The 20,998-nt window shown below is 36.4% G+C and overlaps 1 protein-coding gene across 7 annotated transcripts in view; it reads left to right on the top strand.

Annotated features, from left to right (window-relative positions):
- The window catches only part of GBE1 (1,4-alpha-glucan branching enzyme 1), a 143,727-nt gene that overhangs the window by 17,697 nt on the left and 105,032 nt on the right, over positions 1–20,998 (top strand). Inside the window, exon 1 of one of the 7 annotated variants that reach the window (XM_030263000.4) lies at positions 6,827–8,262. The exons of the other annotated variants lie outside the window; for them this stretch is intronic. Coding sequence (XP_030118860.4) covers positions 8,237–8,262 — 26 coding nt within the window. The 5' untranslated portion in view covers positions 6,827–8,236. Of the gene's footprint in view, positions 1–6,826; positions 8,263–20,998 lie in introns of those variants that run through there. 7 annotated transcript variants of the gene reach the window in all.

Raw genomic sequence — 20,998 nt, 5'->3', positions numbered from 1 at the left:
TTAGTGATGTAAAGCTTATTTTGAATGTGAAGGCTAGTTTTTATTTTGTTTGCTGTACAGCCTTCTATGTATTTTCCCCAAAGACCATAAAAATATCTTTATTAATTGTGCTTTATGTGCGTAATGCATAAGTATATATAGACACAGCTATTTTTAAGGAGTTTTAGCTGGTCTATGTGTAAATTCAGCCTTCACTAGAGTTCACTGGGAAGTTTAGCTATAGCTTATAGAATTTACTGACTTAATCTATGGTGTATTTGTTACAAATTTTCTAAGAAGAGTTCCTTAATGCCTAATTTTATAAACATCTGAAAGGTTTTTTCAAAATATTGCTGCTTTGTTTTAATCCTGTTTACAACAATTGGAAAGTATTTAAGGGGAAAAAAAATCAGGCTTGTAATAGTCTTTAAATAGCAGATTACTATTAAAAACTCTGCTTGCTATTGCAGCATAATTTGAATGTGATTACAGTGATTAGTTCTTTCAGAGAAAAAATTATAAATAAGAAGTGTTGGCATTTAGAGATATTTGCCAAACTTCTTTGCATTTTCTTTGTTTCATCAAAAATTTTGGGCAGAAGAGTTTTTTCTATTTGCTACTTGGCCTAAAATAAATAAGTGTATGAGTTCATAAATCAGATTATTTGCTACTTCACTTGAACACTGTAAATTCATGTAGTTAAAAACACTTCAAAGCTGAAGACTCCCTCTTCATCTCCCTCCTGTGCCCTCAGTTTTAGATGCCACAGTTGATGTGTATGTAGGCAAATGGAGAACTTTCCTCAAAAACTGAAAACCCTAACAATTGGGTTCTTCTTTTTTTCACTCTTATTGGGTCATAATGTCAGTGTCTAATTCGGTAATGTATGAAATGTATGTTTTCATGTTGCTGTGGTAGATGATGATTGAAAAGCTGTGCAGGAGGCAAGACCTGGGGGAGGTTAGAGAAGTTTGCTGCCAGACTTAATGTTGCCATGTACTGATACTATCTGGGCACATTTAGCTTTGCTACTTGCATATAAATTCCACCCCTTTATCCTCAGAATTTGTATGCAGTGAATGCTGATTTATAGCAGGAGCTGTCTTTTCTCTGACTTGAGGGTATTTTGTTCCAGAGATAGGGTGTGAGCATGTTTTAGGACTGAAGATCACACATAAGCTAGTCTAAAATTCACTTAGTCCTCACATTCAGGCAATGACTGCTACTTAGGTGAATCTTCAAGCTGCTCCAACCTTAAGAACAGCTCCAAACAAAGCAGGTGTCACCTTGCAACTCCTTTTCTGCAAGGCTCTCAATACAGTGAGCTTCAATAGATTTCATGCATCTATTGCTTAAACAGTTTCTTTTAGCTTTTTCAACTGGATAATAAAAATATAAGGTTCTTAAATGACAATGAAAAACAGTCTATAAATCTGGTTCTTCAAAAATATGCTTTTTCTTCTGAGGAAAGCAGTCTGCTGCTTTTTCTGCAGACTGATAATAGGATGAAAAATTGTTCATAGTACAGAAATGAACCCAGTCCTTTACCCCTTTAATTGGTAGAAAGTGTCTGTGGGTTCCAAAAGAGTAATATTAATACACTCAGTTTGTGTTTGGAGATGTGTGTATTTCAGCTACAGCTTGCGAATTCAGGAAGGACAGGAAAAGCTTTACTGAAAAGATTAGGTGGCTAAATACAACTAATGATCATTCTCACTTGAAATTTTATTAAATTTGGACTGAAATAGGGCTTGGATGTCAACTATTTTAGCACAGCCAGTAAAACAGGAATGTTGTTACTGCACAATAACAATGACTGGATTAAAGTGTCTTTGCGTTGTGAATAGGATCTCTTTGGGCCATGAAGTTGTGGCCTGAGTATTACAAGATAACAATGATGTCTTTGAGTGTGACTACCAGGCATTCTGTATTTTGACCAAGTGATTTGACTTTTTGCTTAGCAGTTAGTAGTATAAACAATGACATAATCAGACTTTCTTCTACAGCAGAAGCAAATACTTCATCTGCGATGGTGATCTTCGAGTTGCAGAACAAGAAGTAAGGCATGACCTTCCCTAATATCATAAATAACATATTGCCATCAAAGTAGACATCAGACTGAGCTTTCAGCAGCAGTCAGGGTTGACTTGAGTGATTTCCAGCTCAAAATGGAGGTAGCTCTAAGTGGCAATTATGTCCATTAAGTGTCATTGTAGACCACTTCAACCATAATGATTTCTGACAGAAACAGCTCCTGAGCCTTACAGATGCAGGAAATGCCAAATCTGTCAAGATCTGATTCTTCTCCAGATGTCTCACTGAACAGCTTGTTTGTCCTTATGCAGTGGAGATCAGAAGAATAGTTTGCTGCAAACCCAGTAACTGTCAATTACGGTTATTAAATTTTAAGTGTTTTCTCAAAAATGGATAGTGAGTTCTGGCGTGGAGGTTGAATAATAATTGCACTCCTTGACAGAGGGAACAAAAGAGGGAGTTATTGAAGTAGAAAGTCCAGAGAAGGTAGTAAATGAAAAGTAAAGAGACATTAACAATATAATGTACAACATTGACACACTTTATGGTGTAAGAGCATGCATTTCCTAATATAAATTATTGCTGATGCCCAGTCCAATGCTGTTAAAAAACTGGCAAGCATTTCTAATGTAGACCTGATTTTAGAACAACAGTTTTCACAGTTGGAGGGGTTAGAGACAGCTCCTGGGTACACTTGCATAATTCCTTTAGATGGTGCTGGGGCTGACTGACATAGGAGGTCTGACACCACGTTTGTGCAACTTGTGGACTTTACCAAGAGGTAACAGATTGAACTTCAGGTGTTTGACTCCAGTGATTACTGTGGGCTATCAGTTTCAAAGGCTGCTCTGGGTATTGTTGACTCTTGTCAGCAGCCTCTGTATGTAATTGCTTGTTTAAATAACTGTAAAAATGCCACTGAGATTTCTCCACAGATAGACAAATGTCATGAAGCATTTAATAAAAACCTAATACAAGCCATATTTAGTCTGTGTGAAGGAAAGGAATGTGATAGTAGTAAAATGTGGTGGTTTTTGTATTTATTTTTTGGCATTTTTAAAAAACTGAGGTTTGTCTGTCCAGCTTCTGCTTGTTCAAAAGAACAGATGTGCTAAGTGTGTCAATATTTTTTTTGTATGTGTGCTGTTTTCTAATTCTGTCTCTGAAGTTCATCTTGGTTCTCTTTGCTAGGCTGTGTGGATTGCCTGCCAGGAACTGTAAGAAATCTGGGGATTTGTCAGAAGGGAGAAGGCTTTTAGCCTCTGGAACCTTTTCTGGTATTCATTCTATCAATATTACTCCATGATGGGTGTCAGACACATGGTGCTTACATTCATGTCTGTTACAATGTTGTTAAATACAGACAGTGCATAGATATTGTTGAGTTGAACAGGTGTATGTTTTATCCTCTGGTTTTCCATGAATTGTCATAGTGATGATGATTAATTGAGAAAAGACCAGAGGTGGCTTGTGCTGTGTTTTGGTGGTTTGGGGATTTTTTTTTTTTTTTTTTTGGTAGCATTACTCCTGGTATTTTCAGTGAGTGTTGCTATTTAGAGCAAGATAAGACAGATCTATATCAGAGAAACAATGGTATAAAACCTTAAAATTCCTAAATTAACTTGTTTACCACCTTTTTTTTTGGAGTAGTTGGAAGCTGACACTTGCTTCTTCCTGGCACAATGAAACATAATTTTGATCTGATGGCTCCAAACCCTAGCTTTGATGTTTCTGATCATGCAAAAGCATAAGTGATGAATAGGAGAAGAATAAGTTTTTGTTTTTGTTTTTTTTTTTCAAGGACCATAGTTCTTGTGACAAGGAAACTGTAATAGAAAAGTAGGCATAAACAGTAATTTGTGGCTGTTTTTTAAATGTCTTTCAGACTTTCCAATGATGTGTTCCCATAAAATTTTTCAGATGTTTGGGCATTTTTATTTTAAACCAGAAGGTTTTGGTTTTTTTGTTTTTTTTTTTCAAATATCTATCTGCAGTAGATTAGCTTTCTGAATCTATTTTACTGAAGTTTTTGATTCTCAAATGTCAGTGTAAAGAAAGTATCCATTCCCTGCAGCTTGTAAAGTACTTTTCTGGCTTTCTAAAGCTTTGTGCAGAATAGGCTGACCAAGACTCAGGTTGCATGAGCAGCTCTGTTGGAGAAGATAGGAAGGAGTTGAAAAGTGCTGGTTGAGAGTTCTGTGGGTCTTGCTGTGCATCAAGGTGATGTTCCTGCTGTGGTTTGCTTTCTCCTTCAGAGGACAAGAGACATTGTAGAAACTTCAACATTCAGTGGGGTATGAGCTTTTACCTGGTAAAAATCTAATAGCCTGTAAGACGTAAAGAGGCATCTAGGAAACAGTCGAGATGGCAGTGCTGTTGTGCATGTCTTTTGGCAATGAGTGCATAATTTCCTAAGCTAAAAACTTTGGCTTAAAACTTTCTTTTTTCCTGCTGTTTTTATTCATAGTCTTTTATCAGCTGATCCACTTCTGAATTATGAAAGAAACCATGAGGAAATTGAAGCAAAGAGAAAATTGTGGTCTTGACAGATGGACTCAGGAAAGGTTCCCTTATGATGTGGAATAAAATGGGGAGGTTTTACAGTGATAGATCTTGCCAAATACAGAATACATGTATAACCTTAATTAAATGACAGAGCTATTTATAAACAATACTGGAATTAGCAGACAAGCTAGTGTGTTACAGCTGCAGTGTAGGATATCAGATTATAAGTTTAGTGTTTCAAAACTCATATTGACTTGGAGCCTGAATAGGTGGTGATATGATGAGGATAAAATATTAGGGTACTGTTGCCCATACTACCATAAGATTCTAATATACTTTGCTGCTTCTACCATTCATGATGTAGCCACAGCAAATTTGGGACTGGACGAATCCAGTGGAATTTCATACTCTCACATGCATGTACACACAAAGTGGCTACTGTAATAGAATTTGAATTCCTGTCTTACCTAATAGCTTCACTCTGCAACTTTTAAAAACATTCATCACCTCAACAAAGATAAAATTAAAGGATGTGGGTGTTTGTGAGAGCCAAGGCAAATCTGGGAGCAGAAGGAAAAGAAAATAGGAAATGCAGATTTGCAGACAAGCTCTAAAGGTTGTCATGAAAGCTTGGGTTACATCTCTTTCAGAAAGTGTCCACACTCTGCTGTGTTCTGTTTTCCAGCTATGAAGGGGAAGTGTGTGGTATGGGAGTTGTCTGGGTAGGGTTTTTAAATAATTGTTAGGGTGGTCATAATATGACTGGAGCAAACAGGTTGTAATTGCAACCTTTAGTGTTGCTTTTCATGCTGGTTATTGCAGTGACATGGTAATTGCAGATCACATGAAGTCTCAATAACTTCTGTGGTGGATTATTGCTTCTGCCTGCTTGTTCCTTTGTGTTCTGCTGTGATAGTTGACAAGGGAGATGGCCAAATGCAGGGAGCTTAAATAATTGCATCATTCTATCATGTGTCTACATGAGCAAGATGGCTATCAACCTTCAGGTGAAATAATGGCATATTTCATTGTGTGTCTTCACTAATTCTTGGTGCTCTGATATCCTGACTAGATATCACTAAGAAATTTTTATTAGTAGATAGAACCATGTAAGTGCTTTTTTGTTAAAATTTTAGAAATATGGGTAACTGTCAAATCTTAAAGAAATAGCTTCTGCATTATTAATGATGCAATTTTTATTGGATACGATCGTGTCAGTACTCCAGGGAATGCTGTACATTATGGGAAATATTGTATCCTACCAAAACGCAGCCAAACAAAAATCATATCATCATACATTACTGACAGTGCACAACCCTTGTGATTATTGCAAAGGTATCTTGAATTCAAGTATTATGAAAGGGTAAAATATACAGACTTTGTGTTTTCAGGTCTTAGAAAAATATTTACATCATGTCTTCTATGCTTTTTACATTAATTACCTTTCCTGCTTTTGCTTGCCATGAGAACCATTTCCTTGTAAGCCTTTATTGTATTCTTTTTACACAGGGAGCAATCTGGAGTAAGTATTGTGGGTGTGCAATCCAGCACTTCATGGTCTTTGAGAAGTTTGGAATTGTGAGGCTGATAATATAAATCTTTCTTTTGAAAAAATACAGCAGTTGTGTTGCTTTACAAGGTAGTGGAGAGAATTCACTCCAGAGCATTAATTACAAAAGAAATACGTTTTAGAAAGATTGAAATTTGATAGTCAAATACCTTAGTACTTGGTAATAACCTAGAACAAGTTTGGTTTTTTTAATTGTTCCCGTGATATCTGTGTTGTAAACATCTAGAATAAAAATACTTGTGGAACAAAATCTGTCTGATTCTGTCATTGTTATACCATATATTTTAATAACACTGAAATATTCAATTGGAACATGCTGCATACTACTGAAAATCTTCATGAAATCTCATTAACACTTACAGGTGATCTCAGGGTTGAGGGAATAGAGGATATTGTGAGTTTGTGTAGAGCTTGTGGCATGGGATCATACAGCTCAAAAAGGAGATTACAAGTGCAAACTAAAATTGTAGTAGCATTTGTTCTTCACTCTTCAAAATTGTTAATAAAATGGGGTTATTTGGCTACTCAGCTCTGTTCAAGGTGTGTTATTTATGGATTTGATGGGGAGCACTGTGTGTGTATTTTCTGTGACTTTTTTGGGAGTGGGGGGTCTTGTGGTTTTGGGTGTTTTTTTTTTTTCTTTTCTGAATTTTTATGAACCGTCCAAAGAGTGAGCATTTTCTGAACTCTAGCAATAAGCAAAATTTGAAGTTCACTGAATGATCCTAGAATAGTCACTGAATGATCCTAGAATAGCTGTCCTTCATACAAGTTAAACTTAATACTAAGTTTATTTTTGTTTCTGGGAGAACAAACAAACAAAAAATAGGAAATCAATCATTAATAGGCTGAGATAGTTTCTGTTGCATTCAACCCCATAACTGCTGCTTTTCCATCACTCTTCCACCAAAACCAAACCAAAACCCAACCAATCAATAACAAAAAACCCCAACAAATAAACTCCCCACAAAACCCTTTGGCAACTACTTGCTGCTTGGAATTTATTCTCAAAGGAAGAGTGGAGGGTGCCTGACACTGAAATTTGGTCTAGAAAGAGGTAGCTGACCACCAATGAGACAAGATTTAGTTTTTAAGTTTAGGCCTTGCATTCTGTTTGTTTTAGTAGAATAACTAAATATCATATAGTTATATGATAGTTAAGCATAGTTATAGCATATGTTATATATACATATATGCCATGAATATCATGTTCATTGTCACTCATGTTTGCTGGCATCTGCCTCTGCCAGATTACATACTTTGAAAGTGCTTATCTGTTCTGCCCAATAATTTAATATGTAAATAATGAGCTAATTAAAGAACAGCTTTTCCATTCAAGATACCTTAAACTTTTAACAGAATGAGTTTTGTTTTGGTGGCTTTTTTTTTTTTTTTTTTTTCTCTGTGTGTCTTGGCTATGTGTGAACTATTTGAAATGTCAGGTTCATAAAACTGTATCATGGACACTTTTACTTGTTTTGGGACATGTATGGAGAAAAGTGACCCTGTTACCTGGGGAGTTCACAGCCTGCCTTTGCTTCAAACTGAGGTGAAGGGGAGGAGGAAGGGCTTGCCAAAAGGGAAAGTTGTGGGCAAAGAACAGGACTTGGCTGTGGGACCCTGCATTTTGCTTGTCCTGGACTTGGAAAGTGCTGAGAGCCTGAGGAACTAAATGGGAGGGTTGGTGGAGAAGCTGAGTAGGTCCTGTGTGCTCTTAAAGGGTCTAATAGACCAGAGTTGTATCATGCGTGCAAGTTGAGATCTGTATGGGAGAACACAGATGGGAGCCTCCCCCAAAGGTCAAGTGTTACACATGAGTGCAATGCAGTTCTAGCAACTCTTTTAATACTACAAAGAGGGATGGATTGCTTGTTTGAGCTCCTTAAATTGTCCAGATCACTTTTTGTTCAAATTGTTCATTATCTATACTGACTATGCCTTCATGAATCTAATTTTTGTGGATTATACCTCAGTAAGCAACCTGAAAATTTATGCTTGATTAGGTATAATTGATAAATTTAGGGAGGTTCTCTTAAGAAGCTGTCTGACAAGTTGAACATTTGTTTTTTTCAGTTGTATTTCCTAAAATCATCAAATGGTTTGGGTTGGAAAAGATCTTGAACATCATGCGGTTCCAACCCCACTGCCATGCACAGGGGTGCCTTCCAGTGCAGGTAAAGGAAAAAAGAACATTTAAATTCAAGCCCTGCTTATTGTTCTCCTCCTCACAAGATATGTACATCTTGTGCTGGAAACATTAAATGAGCTTTTGCTCCACGGAGGAGATGAAATGTAAGCGCATGGACTGTGTGATGATTTGGATTTGGGAGAGAGGCTGTGGTTCTGAGTTGTGTTTGCCTGTCTGACCTGTACTAAAGGACTGTGAGGGAGAAAGAAGGGCCTTTCTGCAAGTCTCTTATCTGTCTGGTGTGTTGCTGGAAGCTTTCTGTCATAACCAAAGGCAAGGGTATTGTGTAATGTGGTGCATTGGGACACCACACAGGGCTTTTGAACAAAGATGTCTGTAAACTTCATCACACAATCACCCACTCTGTGGCTTAACATTTAAAAGAAATTACGAGTTTATTTAGTGTGGATATTCTTAAAGGTACTAAATGCTCAGCTCAAAAAAAAAGAAAACGCCGTCAGAATAATTATGAATTTTTCTTAGAGTAAATGAATAATTGTAAAAATTCAGTTTTCCTTCAGATTTAAAAATAAGGGAGGTACATATTAACAGCTCTTTGCTGTGTAAGAGGCTACATGATGTGTGGCATTACACTAATTCTAGCCATCACACCGCAATGAATTAAACTGTCTGAATCCCTCCTTGGTGATGCAGAGGTATGTTTTATCCTTTGCAAAGGAAGACAGATGCTAAACTACTTTTGAGGTAGTAACTGGGCTGTTTTTTCCATGGTTTTATGTATTTTAGCCTTGTGGAATTCTTGTGTGCCTAGATACAGAAATACAAAGAAAGAAAATTTAAGCAAGCTTAGGGGAGGTGTATGTGATTGCCAGTAATCCAAGATATATTAGAATGCTTTGGCATTTGCAGTGCTTGTAGTATTTGTTGTGATCTCCATTGTTGGTTTGATATATCTTATGTTCTTTGTGGTGGTTTTAAATTTACTTTTTTTAAAGCAGAACTGTCTAGCTACAGTAGATGTGAAGTACTGAATGTTCAGAGAACAATTCTTGTTGAAGGGGACCTGTCAAAGCTGTTTGTGGTTCAGCCTCCTGCTCGGGACTGGGTCTATGTTGTATTGGGACTGGATTGTTCAGGATTTTGTTTTCTTGCATGTAAAACCTACAGGAATGGAGCCTTGGTCCTAAGAGAATATTTATTTTCTTCTCTCTAGGTGGCACCCCCTGTCAATTTTTGCATGTGTTTTACTTGCAAATCTTTCATCTTTTTCCAGTTCAGATGGCAATTGAAAAAGGCTTCTGACTGGCGGTGCACAAACTGTATGTGTTGGGAGAGAAGAATAGGCGATTATGGTATAGATGGTAATGTATGTGCAGCTTTGTAAATGCTGAATGTGAGTTCAAGCTCTCCAAGAGTAGAAGGAAAAGTTTAATTATGGCTTTTTGGGAGGGATATATGCAGTTTAAAAGTTATACATTTATTTCTTGATTAATAAATAGCCAGGCTACTCTGATGCTAACAATAAAAGGTGATAAGAAAATTAAACACATTAATTCTTTGCATAGCTAACACTACTGTTTTTCTTCCTTGATGCCTTGGATGTATTAGTATCATTATTACCAGCTTTATTCTCCATGTGTAGCTCACAAATGAAGAGATTAATTTCCTAAAAAAACTGAACACTTGAAGTTTTAGCTCATGAATTTTCTGCTTTGTTATTCCCTTGTACTGGTGCATATCAAGTTGACCTCAAATAAGGAGGCTGTGCTGACTGAAGCTTTGGGACTAACCTGCTTGGCTTGGCTCAGTCTGTAGGTTTCCCTTTGGCAGTTCTCCAGGCTGGAAATTGGAGGTGGTAGTATTTTCTAGGCTTAGTTCCAGTAAAAGACATATTACTTTTATGTTCTGTTGTATGAGTTTCAGGTGGGAGAGGGGATGTAATCAATCAGATTTGCAGATAATCGTATACATACTTACATTTTTCAATCAAGACTATAGTACACTGCTTTTTCTGTTTTGTTCTTTAAAGATAGACAGGTACTTTAAAAGACAGCTTTTCAAGCAGGTAATCCAGTGCAAATTGTAAGTTCCTTTATAAAGAGAAAAAAAATATTCTAAGAAGTCATAAGAATGTCATAGTGCATGGGAAATTACTAAAAAGGAAAATTCTAACCAACATATAATCAATTACTATGTTGCTCAACATATTTGCTGTTTAAGCTTATCCATCTGTAGTGAGTGCTTAGTAATATTAATTCTTTACAAAAAAGGTTTTGTATAAACAAAGCTTATGTCAAAATTTTATATGAAAAATATCTTTAACTTAAGTAGTTTTAGGAGGTGCATATAGTCTTAAGCAGACAAGATGAATCTGAAATTGCAGAAACCAAATTTTATCTATCTATTTATCTAGTAAATAAATTGTTCATCTTCTATTTCCTAACTCCTAATATTAGATAAGGGTTTATTCCATGATCTCAGAAGTTTTCCCACTAGTATTTCATAGTAAGGCTAGTTACACCTGTGTGTATCAGTGTATCAGGATGACTAACCCTGGCAATACCACACTTTCTAAGTTTGTAGTTCTGCTGTGAATTGCTGCAAGTGGTTTTCCCTGTCCCTAGTTCAGATATTTAAAATTCTTCAGATATTTAAAATTCTGCTGTAAACGTCATTGTCTTGATGTGCCTTGAGTTATTAAGAGATGAGTGTTGCATAGTAATGAAGTACTAGTTGATACTCTCTCCTGTATTTTGTTTGCAATTTTCTTCAGTCATATCAATTCAAAAATTGAATCATAAGCTTTCTAATGTTGTGACAGATAAGTCACATTGTAGAAAAGACTCTGATGCTTGGAGGCTGCCAAGTAAATGATGTCTAAAATTATTGGGCCCTCCCTAACATCCAGTACAGCTGCAATCCCATCAGAAGGGGGGTGTTTTGTAAATGTGTCATATGTATTTTGGAGCTTCAATCATGTGGAAGAGGCTATGTGGGATGAATCCAACAGCTGCTGGACGGTGTTTTTTCTGCAGTTACATGCTTAACAGTTTTGGGTGATGCAGCAAATCATACAGTTCTAGTCAGATTAGAGATTATGTCAAAGAGATATGGTACCTTAGTGTTTCACAAGAATAGCTAGACTATGTAAAATCTGAAGTGTCCTGTTTTTGATAAAGGTTAACATTTTCAGTATAGCAACTTTGAAAATCTGATGTTTGCTTTTTTTGGATAATACAAACTTGTTAATGGCTAGTATTTCTTACTTCAGTATTCATTCTAACTGAAGTCTGGAATAAACAGTGTTTAGACTGCACCTTGAAAATGTTGGCCATGAATGTCACAAACTACTCATAGCAGCCCTTAACAACAGTACTTGCTTTTACCTTACTTGGCTCCTGTGGGAATGGCCTCGATTGCTTGGGACTAGTTACAGACATTTCTCAAGTACACAAGTTCTAATTATACTTCTAGTACATTGATGGTAAATTATGAAGACTTGGCATTGTGGACTGTATAAATGTTTGAGTGCCTGGTTTCCCTTGTTGGTCCTGTCTCCAGTGAAAGCAGTTACGAATTAAATTTAGAAAAGTTTGTGCTGTGAAGCCACTGTGGTGTCTCTGCTGAGATGACTGGAGCTGATGTGATAATTGTGTTCACCCCCCACTCCAAATATCCCAGATCTTATTTCCCAATCTCTACAGGCGACTTTTTCTCCCTTAAAATGATCATCTCAAAAGGCTGTTTTTCCCAGGCATTGCAGGGATGCCATCAAGCAGAGCAGGCGTGCTGGGGGAGTTGAAAGTGTGGTCTGTGTGAACAGCCCCCACAGCTCCTGAGCCTGCAGAGACAACATTCCCTGATCAAATCAGTGATGGCTGATCAAAGCTGGCATAGTGGTCAGTAATAAAAGCAATAGTCCCTCCTTCTCATTCCATGTTTAATACTTGTTTATTCTAGCTATGATGCTGTGTAAAAATCTCATGCAGGCTTTTCTCTCCTGGAGTACTGTGAAGTTTTGTTTGTTACAATAAAATACAGAGGTAAATAAAAAGTGGATGATGACAAACAAAGGCCAGGAAGAAACCTACAATGGCAGGATATTTGTGTGCATGACAGAGGGATTGGCAGTATGTGTTTGTGCATGACAAAAAGAAAACAAATCATGTCTTTTAGATGATGCACAAGTACATACACATTCTAAAACTAATAGAATGTAAGGGGTTATTTAGTTAGGTGGAATACTGTAGGTTTATGAAGAGGAAAATTGTTACAGGGAGAAAGGTTTGGAGAGGCAGTAAAGAAGCCAGGTGTTGCTGTAGGTACCTTTTCTCAAACCATCTTTTTGACAGTTTCTTAAGATGGCTGTCCATTTAAATCTGCTTCAAGTTTGACAAAGAAACAATCCTATAGTAAGGGTAGGTTGTGTTTGTTTCATATTTATAAAGGATGAAAAGTTTTATTTAAGTTTCTACCATATCTTTCAAATAGTGACCTATACAGTAGTTTGAATATATAAGCTGTTGATCTTACCCATTGTATCATGACTTTCTTTTTAAGTTCTGGAGTGTATTTTAAAGAGGTGAAATAAGACTTGTGGAAATGAGCAATGAAGCAGTAGCTAGGGCAGTTGGGCAGTTTTCTGTCAGGGAATTCAAATAATTCTTACTCCATCGTGTTTCTGCCAAAGTGGGATGAGTGGCAAAGGAATATCTGGTGTGTTGCTTCAAATAAATCAGGAGTTCTGACTTCTAATTTAAAATTTTTTTTTTTTTCTTCTGTTTAGTAGACAGATAAAACTTTCAGTTTTAATTTCTTGTGGATTTATTTAGAAATATAAGTGTTGAGCTTCATTTATTGCAGTTAATGTTCTTGCAGCTTTTCAATATGGAAGTCAAACTAATGCAGCAGACTTGAAATCCAAGTTTGAAAAGAAATTCATGTCTTATGTTTGCTGCTGTGGCAAGTTAATAAAAAACCCAAACCCACAATATACAAACCAGCTTTAAAACAGAATTAAAGGGTTATTGGAGTCTATTATTTTGTCACTGTGCAGGGCTTTTACAGCAGTAGGAGGTGTGTGAGCTGGTTCTCACCACACAAATAAATGTTTTAGAAATGGTAACAACTGCTGCTTCCAGGTTACTGAAGTCCTGCAAGAATTAATAGCACTAGACCACCAAGAGGAGAATTTCAATTTTTTTTTCAAAAATTCTGTTTTTTCCCTGAAGTCTCTTGCACCGTGACTTTGTTTTGATTCCAGCTTTGTAGTAGTGCTGTAGTAATCCCTAACTCTTTCCCCCAAACTAGACCTTGATTTCTGCTAACACAAAGGGGGTCTGTTAGCAATAGCTAGCAGTGGAATCAAATGGGAATTGATAAGCTCTTGTTTACAGCTTCATTAAAATGAGTTCTGGTAAATAAAACATCTGAATTCTTTGTAGATTAAGGTGCTTTTAAGTATTTATTGATATGATGAGTAGAAACAGTTTTGAATATTCTGCTAGTAAGTACATGCTTAGAGGAGGAACAATAAGCTGCTTTTAGCATGGGGAGAAAATCTAATCTTTGATTTCCAGTTAAACAGTACTGAATAACAAGAAGAATTTGTGAATTTATAATAAAAATGCATTAGTAAACCAGATGAAAATTTGACTCAGTTGTGTCCATATTACAAACAAATTAATAATTATATTGTTCCTGTAGGTTATCCGTGAATGTGATTAATGTTCAGCATTACATTTTTTAGTGTGTTTCGGCATCATGGAAACCTGAATGTTTAGCAAGAACACAATTTCAAATTAAAGCAATAAATCAGAGTTAGTGAAGTAAGGTGTTCATTGTGCCCCACTCCTTGACAGCCACTGAGAGAGAGCAGTGTCTTGTCCCACTACTTCTGGCAGCAAGAGCCTCTTTATCAGCCGCTGTCGTTCCAGTCACGCGTGTGTTCACGTCTTTGCTACATGCTCTGCTGATTACCTTGGAAAAGGGCAATGCTGTAACTGTTCAGCTGACCTTTCAGTTTATTTTCTCTTGTGTAATATGAAACATGAGCTAACGCAGCCTCAGTCTACCGATTTTGAGAAAATCTGTCGCTGGGTTTCTGCAGCTTTCTGCTCAGATGTGATGCGGTTTCTCTGTAGTTACATTAATTCCAGAAACTCCATCAACTTCAGATACCATCACAACAGTAAAGCAAATTATTATAGCTAAAAGAGGGGCTTTAGTGTACAATTCATGCATTATAAAGACTACTTGGCAGAGGAATAGTGGGACAATGACTATGAAATGAAGAAATCCTATACCTAAATAAATGAAGTATGCTGCTGGTATATTTGTCTCCTTACACACAGAGAAAAAACATATAGAACTCTCATTATTTTGTAATTGCTGTCTTATTTAGACTGTGCCCTCGTGATAGAAAAGCTGTCTTGAGTGCTTTGGCAGGCACAGAATATACATAGCTGTGCCATTACAGGAGGTTGTAGGTTTGGGGGTTTGTCTGTGGTTGTTTTTGCGTTTGTTTGTTTTTAATTTTTCATTGGTTTTATTTTTGTTTTTTGCTTACTTTGTTCCTTGAGGAATGTGTGCTTTAGTTTTTTCATTTAAAAAAATTACTATATACCTTTTATTCTGTTAGAGGGTTAAAGCAAATGGCTTTCTTGTTGGAAGTGTTGATACATGCACAGTTCTTTCTTCTTCTCTCCTGGAATTGATGTCTCTAAGTAGTTTGCTGGGCTTCTGATGGAAAGAAAATGCTTCTTGGTCCTTCTAAACACTAGTAATTTGTTACACTTACCCTGTGAGGTGCATCCATGTGTTTCTAATAAACTGAAGTAGGTGAGAGATGAACAGGAGTGCATATAAGAGAACCTCTAAATATTGGCCACAGGAAGGTGGTGGGAGGGGGATTGCTTTTAGGATTGGGATTGGTTTAGATAAGCCAGTGGAGCAATTGTTGATAATTGATTGCATTACATTTGCATTTGGTACATCTTGTAATCTCTCCTGCATTTGGTTCTGAATTGAGAGCTGTATGTGTTCATTCCGATGCTGATGGCAAAAACATTACAGCTGTCAAATGCTGCCAAAGCCACTAAGTTACCTTAATGGCTAAAGCAGGGAAGATGCTGCTGGTCAGCAACAAATAATCTTCTTGCTAAAATACTGTGAAATGATATTTATCCATATTACACCTCACAGCTTATAGGTCTTTACATCTCTGCTAGAAATTGCTGGTAGGATGTCAAGAAAATCTATAGTTCCCCTTTTTCCATATTTTGTAGTGCTTTTACATACTAGACTTTTTGTTAGGGCTTGACTTGCATGTCATTGTGCTTCAAATTATTTTGCAAAGAGGTGATGGTGAATCAGATACCTTGTCTTGTGTTGATGGCTTTCAACAGAACAAGTGATTATGCATTATTTATCCCAAGCAAATCTTTCTTAATTTTTGATGCTGGATTTAGTTTGAGATGTGAACTACATTAGTGTTCTATGCATAGATGCTCTACCTCAGCATTCTGAAATCATGAAGCATCCAAAGAGAATGGGGAATTATTCATTATCTGCCATGTAGAGAAAATTTGGAAAAGTGGTTTTTCAGGCTTTTGCCTTTCTTGCTCACTGTTACAAGTTCTTTGCTGGATGGTCTTCTAGTAGCTAGTAAAAAAGCGCATTTTTGGTAGGAATTACAACAAAAATTATTTAACTGTGTAAGTTCCTTATTGGAATAATTATATCCTCAATTTGGGTAACTGTTGATTTTGTTAGTCCTGAAAAGACCATAATGCCATTGGCCAGCCTGCAGAAGTCTTAGTTTTCAGCTAAAAGTGTGTTTTAAATTGCCTCTGATGTTGGAGAGAGGCAAATTGCTTTATAGTGAACAAGTTTGTGAATGGAGCAATTAGAACATTTGGGGAATTCAGATTTAGCTATGGGGAAATGTCTTAAGATCATGATTTCAGAATCATGTAACAACTTTACTTTTAACCTGCAGTAAAACAAAATTAAGTGGTCATCTCCTGGATCTTTATAATCATCATCCATGGCTGTCTTGTGCTTCTGAAGGGTCTCTCTCTGACTTGTTCTAACACTTCAAAGGCCATGTGAGTTACATGTTGTTGATGGTCCCTAATCTATTTAAATGTGTATTAAAAAGATTTCATGAATGGGACACGACTTGCTCCCAGAGAGTGCGAGTCAGTCAACTGCAACAATAAAATTGGTAAAAGTTAAAAATACTGTAAATCTGTTGTTCTCAAGTAGTCATACCTACCCAAGATTTACTATGCCTTTACTTCCTATTTTCCTGAAGTGTGGTTGCTCTGTGTAATACTCTGAATAGCCAAATGAAAAGTGCATGACAGGGGTGGAGAAAAGAATGAAGTAAAACCCAAGGTTCCTGTTTTGGTATATTTTCACTAGGGACAAATGAAATTGAAGAAACTGCCAGCAAGAATTTACTTGTATTGTGTTATTCTAGTTCAGGGTGGTCTGGTGCCTTTCATTCGCTGGGCTGCAGAAATTTGCTTCAGGAAGACCTTTATCTCTCCTACCTCAGTCTTCCTGCAATCCATTCCTTTCTAACCAGTTGAATGATGAGAGACTGAGGAAATAACTGGCTAGAGACTAAAGGGGAAGATGAGAATCAGGGCCTCACTTATCTGTGCAGGGACTCTGCACTGGCTCTGGTGTCAGTGCAAGTCTTTGTAACTACATCTTCAAAGTGATTAGCAATATTAGAAAGAGGTAATTTTGAACAACCCCATAAAGCTATGGATTATGGTCCATGACACTGACATTAATTTAAACGTTTTTACTTGTTGGAAAATGGTTACAGAGAGTACCTTACTTTGTATTTTCTTTCATCTCCTGTTCCCTTTGGTATCTGCAAAATTGGGCTTTCCATATGGATACCAGATACCATTTTCAAAGTCTGTCCATCTGTCCTACTTGCTTTCATCTTTTGAATAAATTAACATTAATAAGGGACCAATACTGTAGAAATAAACTATGACCAAAAAGCTGATGTGGACAAAAAAATCTAAAAGATAAATAGCTACTAAAACCAGCATCATAAGCAGAAGAGGGACTAAAATCACTAATTTTGGTGTTGTCACCACAGGTCTTACAGTAAGCTGACTGACTGTTCTATAACCTGCAATGACAACAGCTTTGTAAAAAAACATGAGAGTGGACATAAAAATATCTTGGAAGTTTTGCAGCCTTCTTGGCATTCAGCACCAGCCTCTTTAAATGACAGTATCTTGTATGCTGCCAAGGCCTTTTTGGTTATATTAGTTTCTGTTTAGATTCCTGTGATTCCTGAGAAACTAAAGCTAATCTGATTAGATTTAAAAGTTTAAAATACTACAATACCTCTTTGATATTTTATGACGTGGCCAGGAAGGAGCGAGTACCTCTTCTGTTTGGAAGAATAAAGATGTGAAAGGTTTATGTGGAGCTATAACTCAGTGCTTTGACTTACCATCAGACTCTTCAATAATCTGCCAAAAGTCATATTTCAATAAAGCAGTCTACTTTGGGGAGGAAGGCGAAGCTTACCTTTATTTTTCTTATGCTCCATATTGAGGCTAACAATTTTAACCTGAGACTTTTTTAATGGGTTCAATAGTTGAACTAACTTAGTGGTTATAGGAACTGCAGAACCAGGGTGTTTGCATAGCAAAGTTACAGAATAAATAGAACATTGTTTTTTGGTGTAAGGGTCTATAGTTGAGCACTAAACTGAGAACAACAACAAAAAAATTCCTGTCTTTTTCTGTGTGTAATCCTGGGGTATCACTTTGGAAGATAAAAAAACACTGTTCAACAAGCTGTAGGAATGTAGAAATGAAAGCTGAAATCCCGTGAAAGCAAAACCCTAAAGTTCCCTAAATCTGGACGTGAGCATGTACGTAATTCAGTCCTTTCCTTCAAAGGAGCAACAGGCTACAGTTGCTGCTTTACAAGACCTTTCTGCTGTTTTACAAGGCCTTCTGTGACAAGTAATGTTGTTCTGTGTCCAGAAGTATTTCATCTCCTGAGATGAGTTTTTGGAATAGTTCATAGTAAAAGTAATTGATCCATTTCAGGAGTTGGTGAGTTTTTTTGTGAGCTTTGAGCAAACTACAGTTTCTTACTGGATAATCTCAGGAGGTGGTTAAAAAGAATAAATTCTTTCTAGATTATAATTTTAAATCAATTACAGAGAACACTAGTTGTTGCAAAAAATCTGTCTGCAATGTGACGCCGCAATTATAACTGAATTAACTTAGTCTGTTAAAAACAGCATGCTTCTGAACAAATAGAAAGAGCATTCTTACTCAATGTACATGATGCTGTGTTGCTTGTTCCAAGTCAATCCTGTATAAAAAGCCATTGTAAAAATGTTATACATCCTTGCTCAACAATTCTTCTAATATGTTCCCTTTCTTGCCTCCCTTCCCTCTCGTCCCAAAAATAATTTATTGAGCATGTAACCTTGCTCACCACTCTTTGCAAATTGAGCAAAGAGTAGTCTTTTTTTACAATGATACTCATGATCATTTCATATATTAAATGCCATAGTTTCTTTGTGTCATGGTTTGCTTAAACTCTGAATTTACTGAAAGGCAAAAATTGAAGCAGTGGGTGTTCTTAGTGCATTTATGACAAGAATCGAGAGTTTGCAATGTCTGTATTACTGATTTTTTCCCAAAGGTACAGAATCACATAAGTGCTTTCTGAAAGTCCATTTTCATCCATCCCACATGCAAATCCTGAATTTGCTAGATGCTTATTTCTTCTGCATGAGGTGAATGGGCTTGATTCCTAGGAAGGGATCGTGTTGAGGAAGGAAGAGGAGTAGGCCACTGGCATGTATTGCACCTCTAGCTGATGTGAAGTGAATTGTAGCCTTTTTTCTTTTCTGCGCTAAAATTTCAGTCCTTCTTTATGGCCTGCTGTTCTTCTCTGGTAATAAAGGATTAATTTCCTTCTTCTGCAGCTTTCAAAGGTTTGTGACTGACTTTTGTTTAAAAATTAAGCTCACTTCTCCTTTTACTTTCTGCTGAATGTGGGAAATAACACATTCTTAAAGCTGTAACAATGTATTTGTGGCAAAAGGGGGAAGAAGAATAATTTTGGTTAGATTACATATTTCAAAACTCCCTCTTCTATTTTATGTGTGTCAAGCTCATTGTTTCAGTTACATCTTCTCTGAAGTTACAGCAGCTGCCTATAGTAAAACAGATCCTGCTTCAGCCACAGTGGAACAAGGTGGAAGCAATACATGGGACAGGCAGCAATTTTTAAACAGATTATGTATGGCAGAGAAACATAGATTTGCAGATAACACTCCAAATACACTTCTTGTTATATATTTTTTTTTCCTTAACCAATTAAGTATATGTGCACAGACAATATATATATATATATGTATATGACTATACTTCTTGTATCATACACTATATTAAAGAATGACTTACATTTCAAAGCTATAGTGGTTGTTTTATTTTTTCCCTGAGGAGAACCCTTCAAAAATAGAGTAATTTGAATTTACCAGATGATAGATGTTGAAATTCTGAGGGTATTTGTGACTTGCTCTGTTTCTGTACTTAAGCTTTATATAAATCTTTGTCATTGCAGCTATTTAAAATGTAAGTCAATCAACTGAGTTTGTGTATATATATATGATACACTTATAGTTGGAAATCTGACAAAATATTTTCCCTCAAGAACATAAATGAAATTAATTATCAGAGCAGTAGTAGTTGGTAATGTACTTCTGAGGATTATACCCATGAGCAAATTTTAAAGGGATAATGCAGGTGGATGGGCAAAAATAGTTATGAGTGTATTTGCTACAGTGCATCCTGGAGGCATTTTCAAATCTTTCTCCCTTTCAAGGTGACCATTAGTCTTAATAATAAAATAATAAAAACTCACTGGGAGGTTAACTGTAATAGTAGTCATAGTACTTCAAATTAATACAGGTAGTGCTGTTTACTTTAACAAGTAATTAGACATTTTATTCTTCTACTTTAAAATAATTAAGGGCCAAAAAAGTCAAAACTTTGCAATGAATCAGAGTTCTAAGTCCTGACACTGCAAACAGACGTCTTTTTCTTTAAGCAATAAGGTGTTATTCCATAGTGCTGATTTAGTGTTCCTATTTCCAATTGCAAAATGTAGGAAGTGTAATAAGGCAGACTAGTTTGGTTTTGCTGGGGTTCTTACTGGTTTTTATACACTTCAGAAGACTCTTTACCATTTATGAAAAAGCAAACACATTTCTAATTTACTTCAAGAGTGTCTTACTGAAAACAAACCAAAAAACTGTACAGGTAGCATTAATTAAATGCTCAACTGCAGCTTTTAGCTGTGCTTTTGCACAAAATAGCTCATAATTTAGTGGTCAAAGTTGACTATCTTGCTTATATTGGTACCCCTGATGTTACCATCAATTCCAAGTAGTGAAGAAAACATAGCAAAATATGTCAAAAAACTCTAAGCTGTTACAGGCAAAGGTTTATGCTAGAGGTTTAGGGCATTTCAGTTCCTATTGGTGTAAGTAGGGTATGGTCCAAATAATTACTTTTATGAAGCTTTAATTTTTTCCAAATCTTTGCGGTGTCAGGGACTGACTGCAAAGTCTTGCTGATCATCTCTGTCAAGAGGTTGCCTAATGAGCCCCTTTCTGCAAGGAGCAGATGGGTTTGTCCATGCTGACGTGCTGTACTGCAAACTTTTCAATGGCCTGAGATTGCCTTGTCTAT

Source organism: Taeniopygia guttata, chromosome 1, assembly GCF_048771995.1.
Source record: "Taeniopygia guttata chromosome 1, bTaeGut7.mat, whole genome shotgun sequence".
Classification (NCBI taxonomy): Eukaryota; Metazoa; Chordata; class Aves; order Passeriformes; family Estrildidae; genus Taeniopygia; species Taeniopygia guttata.
This window is presented reverse-complemented; position numbering and strand designations above follow the sequence as displayed.